At 32.1% G+C, this 26998-nt stretch overlaps 2 protein-coding genes across 4 annotated transcripts in view; both read left to right on the forward strand.

Annotated features, from left to right (window-relative positions):
* Positions 1–277: 277 nt before the first annotated feature.
* On the forward strand, positions 278–3017 carry LOC148303101 (thialysine N-epsilon-acetyltransferase-like). Its single transcript, XM_088270430.1, has 4 exons — positions 278–539; positions 620–671; positions 750–967; positions 2128–3017. The coding sequence occupies exons 1-4, from the start codon at positions 471–473 to the stop codon at positions 2290–2292; spliced, it is 504 nt and encodes a 167-aa protein (XP_088126556.1). The 5' UTR covers positions 278–470; the 3' UTR covers positions 2293–3017.
* A 5410-nt stretch (positions 3018–8427) lies between these two features.
* Positions 8428–26998, forward strand: part of LOC148303102 (uncharacterized) — a 97423-nt gene continuing 78852 nt past the window's right edge. For all 3 annotated transcript variants that reach the window (XM_088270426.1, XM_088270427.1, XM_088270428.1), the window contains exon 1: positions 8428–9170. In XM_088270426.1, the coding sequence (XP_088126552.1) occupies positions 9140–9170 (31 nt within the window). In that variant the 5' untranslated portion in view covers positions 8428–9139. The remainder of the gene's footprint in view (positions 9171–26998) is intronic.

Consider the following 26998-nt stretch of genomic DNA (forward strand, 5'->3'; position numbering starts at 1 on the left):
GCTTATCCACCAGCAATTCGGAATGGTAAGGTGAGATGACTTTTTTTACAAAAAAACTCATTTGTTCACAAGATTATTTACTTAATTTGTGCCTTAATTGAATCACAGATTTTTTTCATGCATATTAATTAAAAAGCCCTTGAAGTAGCTTTTAAAAGGTTATCAATTTCTATTATTATTACTTCAGTTTAAAAAAAAAACGCAATAACCCTAATCATTCAAATATAGTTATTTTAGCGATGTAGGAGCCCTCTTTCCAAACTTTTTACAGTAATCTACTTTTCGTTCGTCTACTAGCCCATAGAGTCTGCTATTGTAGCGATAAGGAGATAATTATTTGTATATAATCCTATCAGATTATTATTTTTTGCAATTCCGATAACAAAATATTTATTAAGCCAAGTTTATAAAGAATAACGCATTGAAAAAATTACACCTTTGATCTTGTTACATCAATCAAAGTAAGAAAAATGGAATCTCAAATAAAAATACGACCAGCTCACCCCGACGACATGGAAGATGTCATGACAATGATCCAGGTTAGTTTTGGCAAACAATGTTTATTTATAACATAACCAAAGATGTAAAATTGTAAACATTTCTCTTAATATATGTTCAGGAGCTTGCAGACTACGAACAAATGTCAGATGGCCCGAAAATCACAGCTGATGGTACGTTATCACAAAAAACATGTTTTTATTATTTTTTATATTTTTAAATATGTCTTTATTATCATATTTTTATTTTAGTCTTGATTCGTGATGCTTTTCAAACTAAACCGCCATTGTTTCAATGCTATGTTGCCGAAGCTAGCGATGAAACGAATACATGTCTGATAGGGTATGCGATATTTTTCAATACATATTCGACGTGGGAAGGAAAATCTTTGATGTTGGAAGATATTTACATCAAACCGGAGTGTCGTTTGACAGGCGCTGGGAAGAAAATGATTAAAGCGTTGGCCAAGGTAAAATCAACTTAATTCATTACATTTAAAGCATATTTAATGAACAAATATAAATTTTGGATACCACTCTACCCCTCTTTGCTTTTTGCAAGTTGTAAAGATGCCTCTTTTTGAGTTACCTCATTATACGATACCTCGCCTTTCCGTTACGTAACATAACGTAATAGCTTCATTGCATTATTTTTAAATTTTAATTATTGTTTTATTCATGTAGTAATTTATTGAACATTTAGCCAAAAAAAAGCATTTTAATGTACTTTAATATATTTTTTTATTATTCTCGTTTAATACACGCCTCCATCCCTCACTCAATACTTCAAACCTCACTTTATTACCCACTCCTTTACCCCACCTACTCACCTAACTTTGAATATATCTCTGTTTTAAATTTAGTACATATCCATCCCTGAATATGACAAGATGCTCGTCGAAATCACCAACAACAACAAAAATCACTAAAAACAAAAGTGGTTTAAAATAATATACTTAGTAGTTTTTATTTTAAACCACTTAAATATTTTATAACGTTTATAAAATATGCCAAAGCATCAGCAAAGTATCATAAAAAACACTTATATAACTTCATTCATTCTTTTATACTACTACTACTACTACTACTACTTCTCCCGTTCGCATTCGCCAAATATACTTTTTTAGTCATTCTCTCGTTTTTCTTTTATCATTTTGCAAAAGCTTAAGGTTTCAAGTTGTCAGGATATCATTTTTTACTTTTATTTGAGTAGTCCACCTCCGTAGTGTAATGGCCAGCAGGTTCGGCTACCGTACTGGTAGTCCCGGGTTCGATTCCCAGGGGGGGGGCGTCAAATAAATATAAATAATTCTTCACTCTAATATTTATTGAATATTAGAGCGAAAAATTATTTATTTAATATTAACCTGTACTGGTACCTGAAGCGGAGGCCTGATCACATTTCATTCGTTGTTGTGTCAACGATCAAAATAACACTGCGTTTATATGATGCAGTGCCCTATGCACCATAGGGTGCGGATAAGAGTTTGAAGAAGCAATGAACCTTTCCCCTCGTGAGTTATTGTTACCTCCACTAACGACACTTCTGTTGACGTCGCGCGGCTGGGAGACGCATCTCGAGGTAACCGCTAGCGCCGGTTTTGTTAATATTTGTTTGCAACTTTGACAGGTCGCCGTGGAGACAAATTGCTGCCGGCTCGACTTCCACGTGTTGAGGTGGAACAACGCGCGGAAATTCTACGAACTAATCGGCGCCACCAACCTTACCGACACGGAGGAATGGCTGTTTTATCGACTGAGCAAGGACACGCTTTTAAAACTGGCAGAGAAATAATATTTTTGGGTCAATATTAATTTCTATGTTTCTAATTTCAATCCAATACGATAATATAGTAAAACTTTTATAAAATAGAATCCAGTCAGGGATTCAAATGAATGAATGATTGAACTGAAAAATAAATCTTATGGAAAGATATTTGTGTTAGCGATTAGTTATTTTTTCTCTTTTTTTTCATTTAAACATGCTACTTACCTTTTGTTTTTTTTTTATATGCCTATTTACTGTACCTTTTATTGCTTTAAAGTTTACATTTTGCAGTGTTTTTATATTTATAACCTTCTTATTTATTTTTCAGTCTTGTAAACCTTAATCCAAAATTAGTAATGGAAACTATTAATTGGAAATATTTTATGTGTGACTTATGTATAAACTTTGTTTTAAAAAATAAATATGAATAATTATAAATGAACAAAAAATACATATGTATTTTATCCGCCTCAGTAGTGTAATGGTCAGCCTGCTCGGCTACCGTTCTGGAGGTCCCGGGTTCGATTCCCAGGGGGGGTCAAATAAATATAAGTAATTTTTTCACTGTAATATTTATTCAATACTACCCTGGACCGGTACCTGAAGTGGAGGGCTGATCACCTTTCCTTCATGTGTAAACGATCGAGATAACACTGCGTTTATATGAAGCAGTGCCCTCTGCACCATTGGGGTGCGGATAAGGGTTTTATTATTATTATAAATGAACAAAAAAAGTAATACAAATACAAAAATATTTAATAAATAGAATTATGGATACATGTTTTTTACTTTTCCGAGTCTGGAATACAAATACCGGATTGAGCCTTAAATCTTTGAACATGAATACCGGTTTAAATCCTGAATCTTTGAAGATGAATGCCGGATTAAACCCTAAATCTTTGCGCATGAATACCGGAGTTATGGGTTATCATCCGATATTCATGAGAGTTATCTCAGTATATTTTTTTAATGACATTTTACCTTCAGACATAAAAATATTATAAATAATGACAAATTACATTAAAATTTTTAAAAAAAGTCATACAATTGATAATAAACTCACATTTATTATTATCAAGGTACAAAGATACATATCTCAATAGAGACGAAGATCTCTGTGCTAAGTAAATATCTTAACATTTAGGGGGCTTACGAGCTGTCATTTATTAATGATAGGCGTCGTGAGAAAGTTCCTCGTCCATGTTGAGATATTTTTTAACCTTAAGATGGATATCAACACATAATCTTTGCATTCTGTAATTATTGCTTTTTCGCGTGGAAAAGGTTATTTTCTTCCTCTTTTAATGGTGCATGAGCAACCAAAGAAGAATGGTGGACAGTTAAGTGATAAGAACGAAGTGATAGACCATGATCTGGAGGATACATAAAGTTTAAAACAAGATACTCGTATGTGGGCATCTCCCTTATTCTTTTTCTTTCTTCAAACCCTTAAGGAATAAGCTATTAGCCTCGAAACCAATCGATATTATTATAGAGTTATAATCAGATATTAAGTGTTTAAACCTATCAGCGGAAGCTAAACTGGCAGTGCACAACGGAGTCCTGGTTCCAACTCTAATGTATGGAAGTGAAACACGGAGTTGGCAAAAGAAGGATGAAAGTAAACTGAATGCAGTCGAAATGCGATCTCTCAGAAGAATGTGCGACAAAACGATGTATGATAGATGTGCGAATAGTGAAATAAGGAAGGAATGCAAAGCTGAGATAAGCATTATCGATAAAATTAAGAAAGGTGTGTTGAGATGGTTTGGACATGTAGAACGAATGAGTGAGGAAAGAACGGTAAAACAAATTTATTAATTTATTTCAGTCAAAATCAATTATACTTATTTGACTTCCCCCTGGGAATTGAACCCGGGACTTCCAGAACGGTAGCTGAGCGTGCTGACCATTACACTACTGAGGCAGACAACTTATTAACACATTTCAATGAAAATATCATCGATCCACAAAAGTGCGAAGAGCTTATTTTCATCCTTAAATTCAATAACTCTGAAACCAATAAGAATATCGACAAAAAATTGGTGGAAATATTACTAAATAATTAAAAATTAATAATAGATACAAAAAAATGTTTCCATTATTTTATTCGTACTATGAATTGATTGTACAAAAATACACTTTTTTGGTGAAAATTTATTGAATTATTTATTTATTGAATCATGAAAAAAACACTGTGCTTGTGAAAAATTGTTTTTCATTAGTAGAAAACTTATCTAATTTAATATTTTTCCATTAAAAAAAATGCATTTTCGGGATGTAGTCCTTTTTCAAAAAAAAAAGTTTTTGTTTGGAATTGAAATTTCATATAAAATTACTTAAAAAACAATCAAATAAAAATGTCCTACATTAATGTGTAATGATTGACTATTGGACAATATGTCCTAATTCAGTACTCATTTTTTTTTATAAAAATTGATTACTGATTTATGAAGTTACAAAATTCTGAATCAGTGTTGATTTAAATTCTACCATTTATTTGAGAAAATTAAATTTTAGGTCGATTTTGGTCCCATTATCGTATGATTTTTTGTGCTATTTTTATCTTTTTTTTTAATACATAAATGGATGTGTCTATGAACCCTAGCTCTCTGTTTTCTCCGCATGAGTTACAGTCACGATCAAAGTGCGTCAACCTATAACATATATGCGACACATATGTATGATGTATACACACATATGTATATATAATTTAATTTAAACGCTTACAAACTGACGACCAATAGCCGATAGCCATCCACCGTCCTCATGTCGACCAACGGACTCTTTCAGTTCAAAACATATGTGTACAAATATCATAATATAATATAAATAATGTCATCACCGTACAGGCAAAAGTGACTAAGTCCAAAAATAGCAGTTTTAACCTTTTCCACTCTGACCATTTTTTCTCATAACTGATCAGCTACTCTGATCAAAAAATGTTTTTCTACCGTTATTCTAAAAAGACGTTTTTCTACCATTAAAATAAATATTTTGATTCCCTAATTTTGGGACACTCTGTCTGGCAATTCATATGACCATGTTAATTAAGATCTAAATTTTTTTTTGGTAGAATATACTTGGGTGATAGAGAAATCAGTGATGAAAGTTATACCTACGCCGGGCCAGACATTGTGGCCCACGGAGCTGCCTACTAGAATCATACGGGCCAGAATGTCTGGCCTACAGAAAGGTAAGATTTAAGGAAATGGAAGCGGTACAAGAGGAGCAATGGCTAAAATACTTGGAGAATAAATATTATTTATATTTTTAATATTCTCAATACTATTAATATTTCAAGTTGTAGTGATTAATTATCCTGACGAAGAGACGGGTACGTCTCGAAACCGGGAGACATAAAAATAGTTATATACTGATATAACTAACATTTTTGTAAAAAAATATAAAAGTACACACGTGTTCAAGCTTTAATCCCTCGTTCAGTATTAAATTTTATTTAACATTTAATTTTACAAATCACGGAGATATGCAATTTATTTTCTACATTAAAAGCATTGTTTACTTTGTGGTATGGTAATAAAACACTCTCCTTATCATTCTTATCATTAAAAAATAAAACTGGTCTTTGTTTAGAAAAACTATAAAAATTAGAAACAAGTAAAGCAATCAATAAATAATTACCCATTATTAGTAACCAACTACGAGTACATTTAACTTCGTTTCCACTTTTATAAATATTCCCATTGTGATTAATTTGTCTTCTTTCTCTCTTTCAAAATTTTATTTTTATACAATTGTCAATATTTATTTTAATGACCTGATGATGGAATGATTTTCCGAAATCGGCAGTCACGAATAAGTGTTTATAAAAGTGGTATTACACAAAGTGAATAATGAATGATAAGGAGAGATATGCAATAAGCAATATCACTATTTTACTTATAACAAAAGTATAAGTCAGAAAGCCTCGGTAAAAATCAAGTTTTTTGCACTTATTGTACTTTTCCTGAACGGATACAGTATTTACATGATTATAAACCCTGGTATTAGTAGCACAAGTCAATGTGTGGGTGTTGTTGACTCTACCAACTGTACGTTAAGTTATAGTTAAATTTATAGTTCGGTCAGAGAGTCAGTAAGTTCAAGGGCGGCTCGTGTTATGACGAAATTCACACACTCACCCTAAATGGCGCACACGTCACTGAATTTGATTTTGGCAACCTTATATATTTAATCGATATTTATATTGTCCGCCTGCGTAGTGTAATGGTTGGCGTGTTTAGCTACCACGCTGGAGATACCGGATTCGATTCCCAGAGTGGGGTGGTCAAATAAATACATCGCTCACTCCTTTCAAGAACGTCATAAATCAAAAATCGGTAATTTTCAGTTGTGCAAGTTTTCGGAATGCTCAGAAAATGTACTATATCCCAGCAAAAGAGGCATATTTTTTACTTAATATTTACCCGCTACAGGGCAGAAAGTGTTGTTTTTGCATTTTGAAGAAAAAGTATTGTTTAATTATTGTTTAAATAAACTAAATATTTTTTGAATGGAGAAAAAACCTTCAGGTTTTACCTAAAAAGATCTGTTGCACAGTAAAAAGTTCTTGATATTTATTTTTAATACATTGTATTACATTTTTAAACTTTAAAAACGTTCTCCTGAGAAATCAAAATTTTTTGATTTATGACGTTCTTGAAAGGAGTGAGCGACATGTGATCTTTTCAATCAAAATTTAAAAATTGAAAATTTCCCAGTATGCAAAATAATTCAATAAGGATCTTTCATACTAATGTATGAAATAAAAGGGTCTTAGCCAAATAAAAACTTTCTCAAATCACCCATAGATACTGCCGTAAACGCATACTAAAAAGATTTATATGATATTAGCATGAGTTCCAATAAAAGTAGTGCCTAAGTATGGTTGTCAATCATGGATAGAATGGTGAATATTACACGTGAGCGAATGATCACTTAACCAACCTATGACAGGTCATAAGCTCTGCAAATACCCAGACTTCAATATTCATCTTATCTTTTGTATGTTGAGATTTCAAAGTGAAAATCTTAGTAAAAATTTTATAATTAAATATAAAAAATAAAATTAAATAACTTGTATAAGACCTGTTTTTTGTTAATTAATGTAAACACGATTAGTTTCGAGAACTACAGATGTTCTCATCAACAAGTGGAAACATAAACCGTTTTTTTTAAATATTTTATTTAAATCATCATCGTATTCCACCAAGGTAATAATATTAAAGGAAATAAATTGGAATTATTTATAAAGCGCCATTTTCGTAAAATATGACTTCAAGTTAATGCCAAACCAATAAATAATTTATATGATTTTGAGTGTGTCCAAATTCATTCTCACAAATCTAGATAATCTTCAATTAAAAGATTTGAAAAAAAAACTTTTTTCACTCACCATATGTTTCAAATTTGAACAATGTACATAGAAGTTCCAAGAATTTGAGTAGTGTGGTTGTCAATAATGGGTAGAAATGGTAAATGCTTAAACCAGCCTATGACGGTCGCATGCCCCGTAAATGCCCAGACTTCCATTTTCTTCTTCATATATGTTGAGATGTCAAAAAGGAACACACAATTTTTTTTTACCACTTGATTTTATTTTATTATAACGACTTGTTTCGGAAGCTATGCTTCCATCTTCAGGTCTAAATATACACTTATATTTATACCTAAAGATGGAAGCACAGTTTCCGAAACTTCAAACCCTCAACTGCACTTAATGGTGCATATGGCACTGCATCATATAAACGCAGTCTTATCTTGATCATGACCACATGAAGGAAAGCTAATCAGCCCTCCGCTTCAGGTTAGAGTGAAAAAATTACTTATATTTATTTAACCCCCCCCTGGCAATCGAACCTAGGACCTCCAGTACGGTAGCCGAGCATGCCGACCATTATACTACGGAGGCTGACTAGTCCGAAACTAGTCGTTATAATAAAATAAACTCAAGTGGTAAAAAAAAGTGTTTTTCTTTTTCAATATCATCATGTCTTACCACAAAGTGAATGCCGAAACAGTAAATAATTTGTTTATACCAATAAACCTATCTATGTAGGTACTTATTGACTAAATAAAAATTTTGATTCAAATAAATAAGTATATAAACCCGCGTTAGACGCACCGCCTCTGTCGGCTTCCGCGATAAGAGCGCTCGACCGGGCTGTTTTCAGTGTTGATAAGACCGTTGTTTCGTAGGCAGTACGATCCATAGACTAGGAAAACTCAGGCTCCGCCATTTTGTATTCACTTTTGACATTCACCCCTCCGAATTCAAAATCCAATCACTCGCCCGCGCGCCTTGTCACCCACCACTCCCGACCAATCGAAATCGAAATTCGTAAAATAAAAACGTTATTTTGATTTTCCCGCTTTCCGCCATCTTGTTTTCCGCGAGCGACGAGCGTCCCCCGTGAGAGTCTCCACCAGTATACGCGTTTGTTCGTATCGGCGTTGTGCAGTAGATAAAATTGATAAGCATTATCATAAAGTTCATTGTGTTTTAAAAAATTAGCCGTACGTTATTCTGAAACTGCCACGCTGAAGATGGCGGCTTGATAAGAAACATTTTGTAAATAACTACCGGATATTGTGTATGAAACAGATCAAATGGCGCGAATCGCCTTGTCAAACATCGATTCACGTAACAGCTTCTAGAAATTAAACTAAAAACTTTTACACTTTTTTTTAAATTGCGCAATTTATTTCTTGTTTTGTTTTATATCTATATACATCGTTTTAACAGCAACTTCGCATAATAAATATATAAACATCGGCATAATAATAAAACGGATCCCGATTTAATACAAATTAACTTATCCACACATATTAATAATTAATTTAAGTGATTCTCAAAAGCTCGTTCAAGAATATGGCGACTGTGAAACATGACTACCACTATGGTAAGTTTTTTTTCTTCAAAATATTGTTTGTTTAATTATTTATTAAAATTACTTTATTCACTGAACTTTAGGAAAAGCACTGTTCATAATGATATCATATATGTATTTGTACAACTTTATATCAAATCGTCGCTTTCCTGAGAAATTATCGTAACTGGCGTGTGTATAGATTTATGTAACGTGGGTATACTGGTAAAAAACGTTAACCCTAAAATCCCTGTTATTTAAAGCCTTTAGCCTGAATAAAATCCCCGGTAATAAATACTGCATCATTGAGTCGATATTGCATTTTTGGAATTTACGTTTTTTGCCTGTACACCCACGATATATTATATGATATTATACCTGCCGTACTTTACTATTGTTTACGCAAAAATAGTCATTATCTACAGTTACCTCCGTACTAACTGCAGAACATGAACATATTGGTTTAACTACTGCAGTTAAAAGGTCAATAGAACAATACATAAAACCCGACTCGAATCTTTGCATTTGCTACTGTATTATAAAAATATGTTATCTATGTAACGAATTGTTGTTCAGGGCTGAGTTGCTGGCGCTAGGTCATGTGGTCGCTCCCTAATGCGCTGTATGGACCAAATGAAGAAGATTAAATTCAATTCAATTTTATTATTTGTTTGACATCTCAACACAGATAAAGAAGAATATGGAAGTGTGGACATTACGGGGGTTACGACCGTCATAGGCTGGTTTGAGTGAACACTTTACACACGTGTAACATTCACCAATTCTACCTATGATTGACAACCACACTTCTCAATTTGGAACTTCTATATATACATATATTTCAAATTCGAAACATTGTGCCTGAATCACTAGAATTTCACTAGAGACATCTATTGTGATTAATTGATATTATAATCAAAATATGTATATATGACAAACTTACATTTAAGGCGTATATAGATACGAGTGTGAATAACACAAACCACAACGTAAGTAAAAAGACGCCTATTAAAGTTGTAGACAGATTTACCCTAAATTAGTGCATAGGACTTCGCAGTATGATAAATGATGCGAGATAGTTAGACGTTCTGCGAGCCTTAGTTGTTGATCAAGTTCACTCTGGCAAATGTGAAATATGAAAAAGGTATCAAAATACCCAAAGAAACACCTATAACCTCCAAAAAAGAGTCTATACATTCTCATTAAAAGCTTTCCGTCGCATTCCCGTGTCCGATAAGCTCTAGGCTTGCTGTCAGACTCACACATGTAAGCAAAATTTTAGGAGCTTTGTTATATTTCTAAGCCAAGATAGTCGCTTCCATCTCAGACAGATTTAACACTCCATCCTCCCTTGCATCATGGTCTAGAGATGGAGAGAATAATGTTCTTTGTTTTTTTTAAATATATCCCTGGTACAGATTTATGGCATTTTATGGTTCGTTGGATTTTCAATCCTTGTAGAGTATTTTTACCATAGCTTCATTTGTGTTAAATCCTTCCATGATATTTTGAGAATTGTCCATACATCCACGTTTCAAACCACCAGAGTGTTTTTGCCTAGAATTTTTACTCATGAAATTTTAGTAACTAATTTTAAATCCACTCATGAGTAGGTATATGCTATAAAACTTATAAATTTGAAACCTAAGTAGGGCCATGATAAGGGGTGTTGCATAAGATTTACCTAGATTTCAGAGTTACCTGGACGTTAGGTAATTTTAAAAAAAAGTCGCAGAAGCGTACCACACTTAGGATTAAAGATTCCAAAAGCATTGAAGTAATAATAAATGAGAATGCAATAATTTTCATGTTTAATGTCATACATTCTTAAAATTTAATATAAAACACTGGTTTTGTACCACTTGAGTTATATTTATTTTATTTTAACGACTAGTTTCGGAAGCTACAGATGCTTCCATCTTCTGATCTAAATATAAACTAAAGCATAAATAATTATCTCTACTTTAAGTGAAAACAATTGTTTTCTTTACAATTTCATCATGTCTTACCACAAAGTGAATGCCAAAACAATAAATAAAATATTATTCCGTCTTTATGATTTTTCCAATGTATTCATGTTTTACATATACTTAAGTATGTATATGTATTTTTAACCTTTCGTGCAAAAATAATTACGCTCATTTATGAACGTACGTATGTAGGCCAAACAAAGGCTGTTAAATTTCCTTTCGTATGCAACTAATGGTATGTTGCAAACGTTTCTTATTACCGATTTTTATTTACGACTTTTTAACGCATCGTGAAGCATTCGATGTCTCGCGAAATAACAATTAACTTAACTAGCTATACCCGGCTACGCATTGCTGTGTCTCAGTCAGGATAAAGTAAAAGAAATAAAATGAAAAGCACATATTTCTCTCATATGTTTAATTTCACAATCTTGAGAAGCATCAAAAATCATAAGGTTCTCCAATATGAAACAACATTGCGATCAAAAAGATTGAAGGTGCTACGTTACAGCAGCTGTCAAGAAACACGCTGTATGCCATAAATGTTTATTATTGTGTGTGCTGTTGTTACGTTCGACAGATCATAATAATAAAGAATAAAAATATTTTTTAATTTAAGTTTTACTTAGTTTCGATTTGCACGTGTTTCGATGCATTCCGCAGGTTTTCAGAATAAATGGGATTTACTTAGGATAAAATTAAATTAAAAATGGATAGATTTTACTACAAAGTGACTGCCGAATCAATTAATGAAGTTATTTTTAAAAGGAAAAAAACACATGGAAACGATTTTTCATAATTATTATTTATTCTATTAAACAGAGAATTTTCACATTATTAATTAAAATTATTTTATTTATTGTTTCGGCATTAACTTTGTGGTAAGACATATTACAATGATTAAAGCAAACACTTAGTTTTTTACCACTTGAGTTTTATTATAGACTACACGTTTCAGAAGTTAAAGGCCAAATTATGAATTATCTTGAAAATTTAGAAATACAAAAAAACCTGAATTCTATGTAATAATAATTTATAAACTTGAGAAATATGCGTATGGATATATATACGTATATATATATATATATATATATATATATATATATATATATATATATATATATATATATATATATAATATATATATATATATATATATATATATATATATATATATATATATATATATATATATATATATTATATATATATATATATATATATATATATATATATATATATATATATATATATATATATATATATATATATATATATATATATATATATATATATATATATATATATATATATATATATATATATATATATATATATATATATATATATATATATATATATATATATATATATATATATATATATATATATATATATATATATATATATATATATATATATATATATATATATATATATATATTTACATATATTGTTTAGCATGGCAATAAAGGCAGGCATGCAGTGTACGGGTAATAACTCTATGCTTCACATACGAGTTATAATTTATTATTAATACGTGCTCAAGATTATAGTGCAATTGCCACGAATGGCAAATAGTGGAAAACTATATTTAAAAACTAAAGGCACTAGGAAAACTATTATGTTTGTTAAAACAAGCTCATTTAATAACATGAATGTCGAAGGTAATCACACCCAGTGGCGTGCACGGAGTTTTTAATCAGGGTAGACAGTAGGGTTGGGTAAGGATAAGGGATAGTAGGCACTGGTCGGGCAGGCACTGCTTTACTGCCTATATAGAATGCACGCCTCTGCCAATACCTAAGCAAGTATAGCCAGCTGATGACATTATACATAGTTGTACAGATGTTATTTTTTATCAGTGTTTTGTAATGCTTGTCAATGTTCCTAGTATTGAGATGATGTTTTTTCACAACATTTTGAGTGTGTCCAAATGCCTGTTCACAAATCTGGATTACCTCAAATCAGTAGGTATATTTTACGTTATTTTTTTGACATCTCGACATACTATAGAAGGAGAAGAATGTGGAAGTCTGGGCAGCTATATGGTTTCATAGGCCATGTAACTGACCAGACTTAAGAAAAATACGAAGAAGAAGTGTTATTGAAGACGCACCTTGCATCTTGCGCCAACAAACATTCCCCACGTGTGACGAAACTCTCGTTGGAGGCATTTCGCTTATCACAGCCGACGCGGGCGATACCGGCTAAGGTATGATAGTGGATATATCAGCTGAGCAGCGATTAGCGACTCTATATAGCCAAGATAACAATACCGTGCCATACAATCAGCGGACCGATAGTGGAATCGACGATTTCCGCACCAGTTTTGAAGGAGACGTCAACTTAGCTGGTCGACGGCTGTGCCAGCAATTTGAAGACGGTCCTGGAAGACCACGATTCGTTTTGGTTCTTCCTGTGAACAGATCGCTCCAAACGCGATAAAGTGACGTCAGTTTAGTGGGAAATGGTGGCGAGTGTAAGAGATGACCCTGAGTCATTTAACTACAGTGCTAAGTATTGGTGAGATGTAAAGAAGCTTTTTACTAAGCAGAAACTCTTATATTAGTATTTGAGGTCCGAATCCTAATATAAGAGTTTTTGCTTAGTAAAAAGCTTCTTTACATCTCACCAATAGATGTCTCTAGTGAAGTTCTAGTGATTCAAGAACAAGGTTTCTACAGTGCTAAGTCCCTACAACTCAGTTCCGGTGACCCAATACTTCGTAGATCTTTCTGTATTTTACGAGAAAAACCCCTATCGTGTTTGTTACGACGCTACACGCAGGCGCCGTATTGTAGTTGAGTAGACGCTCGACCGCGACGCCAGCGTCGCGGTTCGATTGCCGCCAATACAAAGTATCAAGAAAGATTTATATTAAATTGTTCTGGGTGTTTGCGATGTATTTTTCACATATAGCTTCCCTATCCTTACAATCCTGCAGGCAAGCTTCTAAAAATTAAGGTTATTCTTAACAAAAAACAGTAAATATGAAACCAACTTCGGATTTTCATACTCTTCTTACAAAGATCCTAGTATTTTGTGCAATGTTAATGCTACCTACCCACAAAACCACTGCTAATCAGTTTTGCGATCAACATTACTTGTTTATACCAATGAAAAACTTAAAGAATGATTTTTTAAAGTAAATACAAGCTGAAAATGTGTTACTAACCTCAGGACGATGAAGAATATCTGATATCTTGGGCACGTGCTAAGGAAGCAAATAGTACCGCTTTTTCAATATATTATTTTGAGGACGATTGAAGAAAGAATGAAAAAACCAAGGAGGGAGATGAATCGTGGCTTAGAAATATCAAATGAGGACAGGGACAGTAAGAATAAAAGATTTGCTCGCTCATGATAAGAGATTGGAATTGTATAGAGAGCTGACGACAAACTCCATCACTGGAATAAGAATAAAAAAATAAGGTGGATAAAAAATATTGTCAATCAGCCCTTCTGTTATCAATAACAAATTGATTGAACGCCTATAATTAAGTAATATACTCCAAATAGAGGTCTTCAGCAATAACGAAAATAATTAGATCATGAAATATTTATTTTATTTATTGTTTCGGCATTAACTTTGTGGTAAGACATGTTACAATGATTAAAGAAAACACTTGTTTTTTACCACTTGAGTTTTATTATAGACTACATGTTTCAGAAGTTAAACTTCCATCATTCAGGTCTGTATAATAACATGTATATTAGCCAAATGTGTCAACCACAACATAATGAAAACGGACAAAATTTGTATATTATTATACAGACCTGAATGATGGAAGTTTAACTTCTGAAACATGTAGTCCATAATAAAACTCAAGTGGTAAAAAACAAGTGTTTTCTTTAATCAATGAAATATTTACAAAATTATTGTGAATCTGATTTTAAAATATCCCTTTAGACTGATTTAATGAAACAATTAAACGCACATTCAAGAATTGTATGAAAAAATTAAGCCAAAATGTATTGATTGTTGCGTTGTATTCAGAGGCAATCAAAAAAATCACCGAAGAACTAAAATGATGGCGTTTCTCATGTATGTGATTATAATCCAGGATTCGGACCTCATATACTGATATGAGAGTTTTTGCTCAATAAAAAGCTTATTTTCAACCCACCAATATATGTCTCTAATGAAGTTTTAATGATTCAAGAATAATGTTTCAAAAATTGGTTCATATATATAGAACTTCCAAGAATTTGAGTAGTGTGGTTGTCAACAATGGGTAGAATTGGTGAATGTTACACGTGTGTAAAGTGATCACTTAAACCAGCCTATGACGGTCGTCAGCCCCGTAAATGCCCAGACTTCCATATTCTTCTTCACCTTTGAAGAGATGTCAAAAAATAATATGAAAATGATGAAAATATTATTGTGAAACATCATGTGTTTAGCATCAAATCGATATGTGTCAAAGTTAATTGAGCGTGTTTGTAAAGGAATACAAAGTTTATCATAACATCCACACAAACTATGTACCAGTAAATAATTGTGGTTTAGTGTCACAAGTCACAAGTCAGCTGATAAGGAAAAAGAGAATCATCCGATTTCGGTTTCTATGGCAGAAACCAATAACTCTTATTTTTTCGATGCTTTTAAAGTGTAAGTATTATATTTCAATTATTAATCTGATGACATATCGCTCACTCCTTTCAAGAACGTCATAAATGAAAAAACTTGGTTTTTCAGGAGAACGTTTTTAAAGTTTAAAAATATAATACAATGTATTAAAAATAAATATCAAGCCACTTATTGAACTTTTCACCGTGCAACAGATGTTTTTAGGTAAAACCTGAAGGTTTTTTCTCCATTTGAAAAATATTTAGTATGTTAAAAAAATTTATTAAACAATACCTTTTCTTCAAAATGCAAAATGAATACTTTCTGCCCTGTAGCGGGTAAATATTAAGTTAAAAATATGCCTCTTTTGCTGGGATAAAGTACATTTTCTGGACATTCCGAAAACATGCACTACTCAAAATTGACGATTTTTGATTTATGACGTTCTTGAAAGGAGTGAGCGATATGTCGTTTTATATATTTTTATTTATCATGTTATTTTGTATATAAATATATAAACTAAGACGGGTAGGAATACCTTTCCCGTCTAAAGTGTGTTAATATATTCATGAAACAGATATTTTGGTCAGGCTGTGTGGTGAACCCTATACAGATGATTTCCTGTTTGAAATTGTTGTTTAATTTGAAATATAGCTATTGTAGCTATGAAACTTCAATGAAATATCTACTAACTAACCATCTTCACTTCTTCGGGGGTAGGCTAAGTGAATAGAAAACCACACAACTCTATCTTTGCAAATAATACTTCGCCTCTTCCACGTTCATACATCTTCACATACATACATAGTCCTTCAAACCCTTATCGGCACCCCAATGGTGCAAAGGGCACTGCATCATATAAACGCAGTGTTATCTTGACCGTTTACACATGAAGGAAAGGTGATCAGCCGCCCGCTTCAGGTACCAGTCCAGGGTAATATTGAATAAATATTAGAGTGAAAAAATCACATATATTTATGATACCCCCCCCCCTAGGAATCGAACCCGGGACCTCCAGAACTATAGCCGAGTGTACTGACCATTACTCTACGGAGGCGGACCCATACATACCCGCCGATTATTCCGACTCCTGACCTGACCGCTTTAAGTATAGGTAATATTTAATCAGCCCTGCTCCTCTTTCTAACTATATTAGAAATAAGGAAAGAATGCTAGTCTAAAATAAGTATTATCGAAAAAATTAAGAAATTGAACTGGCTTTGGCACGTGGAACGAATGAGTGTGGAAAGGACGGTAAAAAATATTTATATAGCGTACGTAGTTGGAAATTTAAAGGTGGAGACTGACCTCCAAATTTCGTCGTAACGTAACACGTTACGATGCGAGCATTCGTATAGTCAGTACAGCGAGCCGAGCGCTCCATCCATAGTTTCGGATGCTCGCTGATGCTCGCCGCGAGCGATGTTACGACGTTATGTTACGACGAAATGCTCCAGTCAGTCTCCACCTTAAAATATATAAATTTATGAATATGAAAAAGAAGTACATTCTTAGACTATGTTTTGTGATTTTCATAGCACGTTTCGCGATTTAAATAGCTTTTGTGGTTTTATTTCAAACGCATTATATTCAAATATTTTCCTTAGTTTTGCGGTCGGCAGCAAAAGCGAACAAATAATACTGTGAGTTATTTATTTAAATAAATAAATTTATTCTTACATAAAGAGTAATGGTGTTTTCGGCATTTTGTGGTTATAAAGTATATGCACATGTTTTATGCCTCAAAACTACAAAGATTGATTATAATCGTACTACAGAAGTATATAAAAAAATAAAAACTGCCAAAAAAAATTACCGATTGTTAAAGATATTTCAATATACAGAAAACCCCCCTGTAACGCTGAGATAGGTACCGCGTTATCGGAGGGGACGTTATAGGGAAGGTAATGTTTTTAAATTGTATTTTAAGTTTAAATGACTCATTAGACATTTCCACCAGCTAGAATACAATTTAAAACAATTTAAAACATTAACCCCTTATAAAAAATCCCTATCTATCTCAACGTTGTAGGGGATTTACTGTAGGTACACTAGCTGTACATGACCACGCGTTGATATGGCTTAGTCTATCAAATGTAAAAAATGGAAGGCACACATTTTCATTATGCTTAATTTGTGATTCAATGAAATTATTTAAAAACATGAATGCTGTCCGCCACGAGTGATGTCTAGTATTATTTGATTCAAATAAAACAAAATGTTTTTTAATAAAAAATCTGCGAATCGAAATTTATGCTTAGTGCTTAAAATTTCTTAACAATTGTAGAATTCTACGTCATATTGATATCTCAACATAGATGATGAAGAATGTGGAAGTCTGGGATTTACAGGGCTTACGACCTGTCATAGGCGTCGTGATTGACAACCACAATACTTAATTTTCCCAAGTTCTATTTATCCTTAAATTGACATCTACTTCCACGTGCATCTCGGCACCATCTATTGTTGACATGAGAAAAACGTTTTATTTAGCAGAGACCTTCATGAAATATGTGTGCCTGCCTATTTTAGATACAAGGAGACTTCATTAGTTCTGAGATATCAATATAAATAACTTTTAACTGAACAAATCCAGATTAGTGAACAAAGATTGGAACACACTCAAAATAATGTGAATTCTACGTCAGCTTAGGATGAAAACTCCCTTTTCTCTTCTAGTAAATTAGTATGAAACTATATGCACAACGATAATATTCACAAAGGCGTTTTTTAATCGATGAAATCATCACATATGTGCACGACCTCAATATATATATAGTAATTATCGATGTGTTTTATAATAAAACCAGTGTGCTGTTTGTACAGGGTGACGCAAAATTAACCACCCTACCGGAAGATGTTATAATTTGCAATTGGCGAAGTACGTCAAATCGTATTTGACATTTGTAAACTAGACAGCTGCAGTATACAAACAAATTCAGAGTGCCACAAAATTAATCATTAAGTTTTGTTTTTAAATATCTTTATTAATGAATTAAAAAAAATGTATGATAGATGTTCGAATAGTGAAATAAGGAAAGAATGCAAAGCTGAGATAAGCATTATCGATAAAATTAAGAAAGGTGTGTTGGGATGGTTTGGACATGTAGAACGAATGAGTGAGGAAAGAACGGTAAAAATGAGGCGAATGTAACTGGAAAAAGGAGCAGAGTGAGACCGAGAAAAACTTGGCATGATCAGGTATGCCAAATACTTGAAGTGGTCGGGTTAGGAGAATAAATAACTGTCGGATATGTATGAGGAGATGCATGAACGTGGAAGAGGCGAAGAATGTTTGCAAAGACAGAGTGGTGTGGCGTTCTATTCTCGTGATGGTTAGTCAGTTAGTAAGTTTAAAAATGATTTTGAGTGATGGTAATCTTTATTTGGACCTTTACAACTTTGTTTGTTAAGTAAAAAAGATGGTATCCGTCAAGTGGCTGCCGCCAGTGTCAATATACATTTATGCCCGTTTTACCAATAAATTCGTATACTACAGCTGTCTAGTTTATAAATGTCGAATATGATTGACGTATGACGTCATTTGCTAAAATTATAACATCTTCCTATAGGGTGATTATTTTTGCGCCACCCTGTAAATTGGTGCATTATTAACAAAGCGTTCGTTTTAATGGATGCAGTTCTAAGTATTTCGACCCGAGATAAGAATTATTATGGATCAGTTTGTTGATCTAAAATCAAAGACTTTATGATTGAAGAAGAAAGGATCTCTGAGCAAAAATAAACACGTAGGTTTATTAAATTTATCACCATGAGTCATGTCATCTCTGTGGACTACAGATTCATACGTCAATTATGTACTTACTAAATTACTTTAACCTAAAATAATTTTGCACACTAACTGCAACAGACCTCCATTTGTATGGCTCATGGAAAAGAAGAAAAAAATGAAAGGCACACATTTCTAAAATGTTACAAATCTATGAAACAGCAATGCAATCTAGAACATTGAAAATTGTGTGATTGTCAATCATAGGTGGAATTGATGAATGTTACACGTGTCTAAAGTAATCACTTGACCTAGCCTATGACAGTCGTAAGCCCTGTAAAAGCCCAGACTTCCATATTTATCTTCATCTATGTTGAGATGTCAAAAGTTCATTTAGTTGTGCGAGTAATTATCATTTTCCTTCCTTTGCTTTCAGATGTTTCTAATAAGTTTGTTATGCGAGTGTTTTTGCCTAGAATTTTCACTCATGAATTACATGAAATTATAGTAACTTCAAACATAAAGAGTAAATCCACTTACGATTAGGCAAAGGCTATGAAACTTATAAAGGTGAAGCCTGAGTAGGGACATGATAAGCGGTGTTACATAAGCCGTAGCTAGATTTCAGAGCCATTTGGACGTTAGGTAATTAAAAAAAAAGTTTGTTATACCATTCACTCTTTTTTAAAACCTCTTAATTTGTCATTTTTTTCATTATTTCCTTCTTGCTACCATAGAGAACTAAACTGCATACATAGGTTCTAATCAATTTCTTTTTGACTTTTTTTGTTATTTGGACAGTGAAAAGTGATATTGTATTTTCCCATGAAATGCCTGTTTGGCCTTACCACTTATAAGGAAGATACTTAAATACTGTACTTGTTTAGGTACTTAGTTATGTGAGAGAGCGAAATGTGAGCTCTTCGAGTCCTCGCATGACAACGATGATGTCACCGTTAGATGTATATATAGGTATATATAAAGGGTGATTTTTTAGTAGCTATCGGTTTTTTTTTCAAAAATACACATAAAATTCAGAAAAATGCATGAAATCTTTATTTGAATCGATAGTACGGTCCATATAATTAAATGTTTGAAGATTATTTCATTCAAATGTTGACCGCGGCTGCGCCTTAAATGGTCCACCCGCTTATTCCAATTTTGGTATACACTTTCCAACATTTCGGCCGGTATGTGACGAATAAATCTTCAATGTTGTCTTCCAATGCCTACCCCTGCGGGGAAGCGGCGTGATGGTTAGTTAGTTAGTTATTCGGAGGAATAACTAACTAATGTTTGTTACACCCACGCATTCGGAGGAAGCGTGGGTGTAACAGACATTAATAGTAACGTAGAGAAAAGGCAATTGGGATGGTATGGGCACCATAAGACGCAGGAAATCTGAACAAATTACCATGGATCTTCTATGAACATCTAGAGGAATACCAAAAAAAATATGGATGCTGCAGAAAGATAACATGGTTCGAGAGCATGGCCTAGGTGACGTTGTCCATGACAAAATGACCTACAACCTGAGGATGAGGAGAGCTTACAAAACGGTCTATAAAAACGATGAGTTGGGATGGAGTCAAGAAGAAGATACAAAAAGATATTACATTATGTTATATGCTCGTCACAATTCCCAGACTGGACGGAGTTTATGGATATGAATTGTACTCTGTCTGCCTCGTGGACTGTGAAATATGAACGTACATAATTATTTAGTAGGATCATGTGACTTCTTCGTTTGTTTATACAACGCCTGAACAATGACGAGTGCTTTATTTTCCTTTTAGATGTGGGACCGCAAAAGTTGGCTGAGAACTGTTTTTAAAAAAACCATCAACCATTTGTTCTTATTGCTCTAGTTATTGCCCTATTAGCTGGTAAAAAATGCTGACGCAGGTGTTCCGAATAAAATCTCACCAACATAAAAATAATACGCTTAATATTTCGTAGACATTATGACGCGCCAAGTCTTCAAGGACTCGGGGTCAGTTATGACATATGACTCACGTGTGAAGGAATTTACACGCGTGAACTTACGAGAGTAGGTACGGTATTTTCACATTTTTATCCTTGCAAATAAATAAATCGCAGAAATCGGCAGTAGATGTTGTTATGAAAATCTGTTAAAAATTAGTTTTTGAGTTTAATAATGTAAACACGACTAGTTTTGAGAACTAGAGATGTTCTCAAAAACAACTGTAGTTTTCCAACCGACAAGAGTTTGCGAAACAAATTAATAACAATTAAATCGGTATTAATGTTATTGAAACCGGTAAATAAACTATGGATTTAAATATAAAAATTAAACACTTGTATAAGACCACTTTATTGAGTTAATTAATGTTAACACAGCTAATTTCGAGAACTAGAGATGTTCTCATCAACAACTGTAGTTTTCAAAAGTTTAGCAAACGAATTCACCACAAGAATATCGGTATATTTTATAAACATCGGTAAATAAATTAGGGATTTATATATTTTTAAATATGTATATACATTTGTGTAAGACCATTTTTTTTAAATATATGAATGTTAACACGTCTAGTATCAATTTCCAGCCATATGGGAAGAAAAGGGGCGGATTATCAGAAAATACAGAAAAATACGATTCACAATAAAATAAACAATTTCTTTACTCAAAAATTACTCTATATATTGTTTTATTAAAATTAAACACTTGAATATTTCATTATTATCCATGTTTCCTTTTACAAAAAATCTTGTTCCTTAACCCCCCTAATATTTATTAACCTATATATGCACCTAAATATATATTTGTTCGTTAGTTTTAATTTGTACCAGAAGATGAAAACATCTGTCGTTTTCGAAACTAGTCGTAAATATAAATAAAACTCATTAAAGTGGTATATTCAAGTGTTTAATTTTAATTAAATAATCATGTCATTCCACAAAGTTAATGCCGAATCAATAAATAAACTATATATTGTCCACTACACTAAAAAACACTCCTAAAAACCTCACAAAAGCTATTGAAAAAATAAAATAAAATAATATATTTAGTTAAAAATTTATGGTAGACCATATTTAAAAAAAAAATACTTGATAAAAGCAGACTGTATAGATGCATGGGTAGTTTTGCTATTTCTTTATCAAAATAAAATATATTTTTAACGCCTTTAAATAGGAATTTGTTCTTGATTTCTCGAACTGGGTGTATTCTGATGATTTTTCTTCACCTGCTAGTTACCTATTCCTTCTTTCTTTGTTTATGCACGATTAGCTCCGTAGCTAGGTCACCTGAACAATGCCAGAGTGGCAGGTTCAGTTCCTATGGTAAGTCGAGATGTTTATTAGAAGTAGGTTGTTTGTTTTACAATCATTTGCTCGAGTTCCGTATTGTTGAGAACTTTATGGCTGTTTCTACGCAACTGTTCAATAGTGACCTGTTATAATAAAGTGCTGTGACTTGAGCACAATAAAGAGCTAGAAGTTGGTAACAGTAATAACTATTATAATCGTTTTTCCTTCGAGTCGTAAATAATAATCGTAACATTATTCAAAATTTAATAAACATGAAATATAATCATTCAATTTAATTTAAAAAAATATAAATATGGAGAAATAAATACATGCTGAAAGAGAGCACACCGCGAGAACCAAAAACCTTCTTAGGACATCCAAAATGAAGACTCTACGACCCATTGCATGCCTAACACTTCGCGACAGAGTTAGAAACTCTGAAATAAAAAAATGTAGATTGAAGAAATGAAGATATTCTTATTTATTGTTTCGGCATTAACTTTGTGGTAAGACATATTACAATGATTAAAGAAAACACTTCGTTTTTTACCACTTGAGTTTTATTATAGACTACATGTTTCAGAAGTTAAACTTCCATCATTCAGGTCTGTACAATAACTAAAATATAAAATATAAAATTGTTCTATAAATAAGGAGAGGGGAAAGTAAGGGGAAGGGGTTAGTCAAGGGACGGAGTTTGAAAACAAATATCCCTCCCATATCCAACTTGCATATTATACAAATAATAATTTACATAAAATCCTCGATAACTCAAAATCTAAAATTGATTTATTACAAAAAAGTGGTGTTTATGAAATTTCGTGTCGAGATTGTGATAAAAAATATATTGGCCAAACTGCGAGAAATTTAAAGATTAGAATTAAAGAACATCATAGCGGTCTTGTTAGTAATTATTTTTCGGAATTTGCAAATCACATAATAGATACTAATCACTCATTTCACTCTCATAAATTAAAATTATTACACCTTGTTCCATATAAAGGCCAAATTATGAATTATTTTGAAAATTTAGAAATCCAAAAATACCTGAATTCTAATAATAATTTATTAAATAATATATTGTTTCAAAATTCTTCACCATTGCTTTCCATTTTTCCTTTGTTTTCAAACTCCGTCCCTTGACTAACCCCTTCCCCTTACTTTCCCCTCTCCTTATTTATAGAACAATTTTATATTTTACATTTTAGTTATTATACAGACCTGAATGATGGTTTAACTGTTTAACTTCTGAAACATGTAGTCTATAATAAAACTCAAGTGGTAAAAAACGAAGTGTTTTCTTAGATCATTGAAGATATTCTTCATTTAAAACTATGTTTTAATTTTTAGTTATTGATTTTTCTTGTATTTGGTGAGACGCTTACAATGTTACAATATAAACCAAGGTCAGGTGCAGTTTCAAAAACGCATTTGTTTGCTTAATAATTTCCACTACCTACATTTATCTTTTTTTCCGAAACTCTATCACAGTGAAGCGCCATTGAGGGTATTTGTTTTACGAAAATGGCGCTGTAAAAGTATGTTTTTCCAAAAGAGTTATTTGCGGTTGTAACATCGACCTTCGAATTGAACAATAACATGCGACCGAAGAATTTCTCGTTACCGTAAGGACGCGCTCCAGTTTATAATGCCTACCCATTACCCATGGACGAGTACGCATGCCGACTCAAGTGATGTAAGTCCGGTAATGCATCCTATTATCGTTCCTCACAGTATATTTACTATGTGTACTCTCACGTTGGTGCTAGAGATGCGACTAATGGGTAATTTTTCTCGGTTTCGATTATATTTTTCCATTAATTGATTCGGCAGTCATTTTGTGGTGAAATCTATCCATTTTTAATTAATGTTTTACTTAGTAAAGGACCCAACTCTAAAATTTAGAATTAGCTTCACATACGGTGTTTGCAAATGATGCGTATTCCATCGAAACACGTGTCATAGTATATTTTAAGAAATAGTGGTATTTACTAAGTAAAGCATTAATAAAAAATACATTTTTCCTGTTTAAGTTTTTGCTATGAAATTCTCAAATACATAAGGAAATTTTGAGTTTGTCAAAATACTTGTTCACATATCTGGATTATCTCCAATTATAGCAGTTATATATTAGGAGTTAGAAATATGTAATACTTGAGTAATCAAGTGGTAAAAATTAAGTGTTTTTCTTTTACAATTTCATCATGTCTTACCACAAAGTGAATGCCGAAACCAATTATAATAATGAGTTTGGATAATTTATGTAACGCCATTTTCATAAATTAAAATAAATTCCCAAACAAATATGAATAATAAATAAACTATATAAGAAAAAAATCCTCAATGGGGCTTTACTGTAGTTCTCCAATTCAATCATAGTGAAGAGACTTTGAGATAGTATTTAACGACAATGACGATATCTAAATTATCCAAACCTATTATTATTATATGATATAATTTATCCGTCATGTTTCCATTTCGATTCTTACATGATTCTGATAATATAGGCTAATTAGCTCCATTATTAAAAAAATGAACACTTGTGTAATACAACTTAATGAGTTTTATTTCATTACACACGTATACTAGACTATTTAACTCATTATTTTTATGAGGCTCGATACTAATAATACCACGATAATAGGATCGATCACTCTACTTAAATATATAGTGCATTATATTGGTTTCGTACATGTGTGCTGGATTCTGTGATTGGTCACACACACATACACATTCGAAGTGTATAAACAATAATATGTATTAAGCTGATAAGAAAACCACGGCGAAATTTACTGAGGTTAACAACGTTTTACTAAAACCACGTTAAGTTATTTCTAGTCAATAGTGTTATAAACCTTTATTCATTTATATCAATGTTTTTACGATTAATAAATACATATTGAAGAATATTTAAAAAAAAAAATAATATACAACATTTTGACCCAGTCCAAATAGTTTTTCATAATCTGGATTATCTCCAATCAGGAGTTATTTTTTATATCATATTTTGACATCTCAACAAAGATGAAGATAGATATAGAAGTCTAGGCATTTACGAGGCTTACGACAGTCATAGGTTGGTTTAAGTGATTACACGTATGCAAAGTGATCACTTAAACCATCCTATGACGGTTGTGTAACCCCCGTAAATACTCACACTCCCATATTTTTCTTCATCTATGTCGAGATGTCAAAAAATGATCTAAAATTTATTAATAAAGTAATTTATGTAATAAACCGAATTTTTCAAATGTTTTTTTTTTCAATTACATTTTTGTTTCCTTATCCGCAATCAATGCTGCATAGAGCACTTGTTGTCATGATCGTTAAATTCACGAAAGAAAGGTGTTCAGCCCTGCGTTTCTGTTACCAGTCCAGGGTAATATCAAATTAAATGTATTAATGACAATATTTATTTTAAACCCTCTGAGAATTGAACATGTGTAAATAGGGAATATTCTCATTTTTTTGTCATTTTAATGCTTTTCAATGTTTTTTTCTTGCCAAATAGATAGATCCATTTGATACAAGCCCCACCATTAAAACAAATTCTTCATCGCTGATTTCAATACATGCATTATTTTCAGTAAAGTATTCTTGTTCCATGTCCAAAACATTTTTATACAAAAAAAAGTCCACGATAAGAGTGTGAGTAGGTGCTTTACATTCCTGTAGCCCAGATAATGTGGACTTTGGTACTTTGTAAACGGTTCTTATCAACCTAGGGGTTGTCAGTTCGCTTCCTGTCGACTGTTTCGTTGTCCAATGTTACCATTGTATAATTTGTTGGACTGTAAAATTAAAGCATTGTCACAGGCGAAGAGCCGCAATCGTAAAACTACTTATAATTATGCTAACACAACCAATTATAGTCAGAGTTTAAAAGTTGTTATATTTATAAGTTTATAAATTTATACCTACATATACATATATTTACACCCAAATTATATATTTATAAATATGTTTTTATATAAATATGCTTATATAATATATATATATATATATATATATATATATATATATATATATATATATATATATATATATATATATATATATATATATATATATATATATATATATGTATATGAATATATATTTATATATAAATATATATATATACACACACAAATTTTGATTTGTTTTAATCACTTTTGAGTATTTCAAATTTATTTAATTTCAAATCGCTTTTTTTTCAAATAGTTAAAGTTATTTACGATCAAGGTTTACATTTGCAATAAATATATACATATTTTGGTACTGAATATAAATATATGTATTAAATGTAGGTAAAAAAAGGGAAAATCACAAAATTAAT

The sequence above is a fragment of the Brachycentrus maculatus genome, unplaced genomic scaffold (genome assembly GCF_059751285.1).
Source record: "Brachycentrus maculatus isolate JH-2025_06_01 unplaced genomic scaffold, ASM5975128v1 h1tg000386l, whole genome shotgun sequence".
NCBI classification, from domain to species: domain Eukaryota; kingdom Metazoa; phylum Arthropoda; class Insecta; order Trichoptera; family Brachycentridae; genus Brachycentrus; species Brachycentrus maculatus.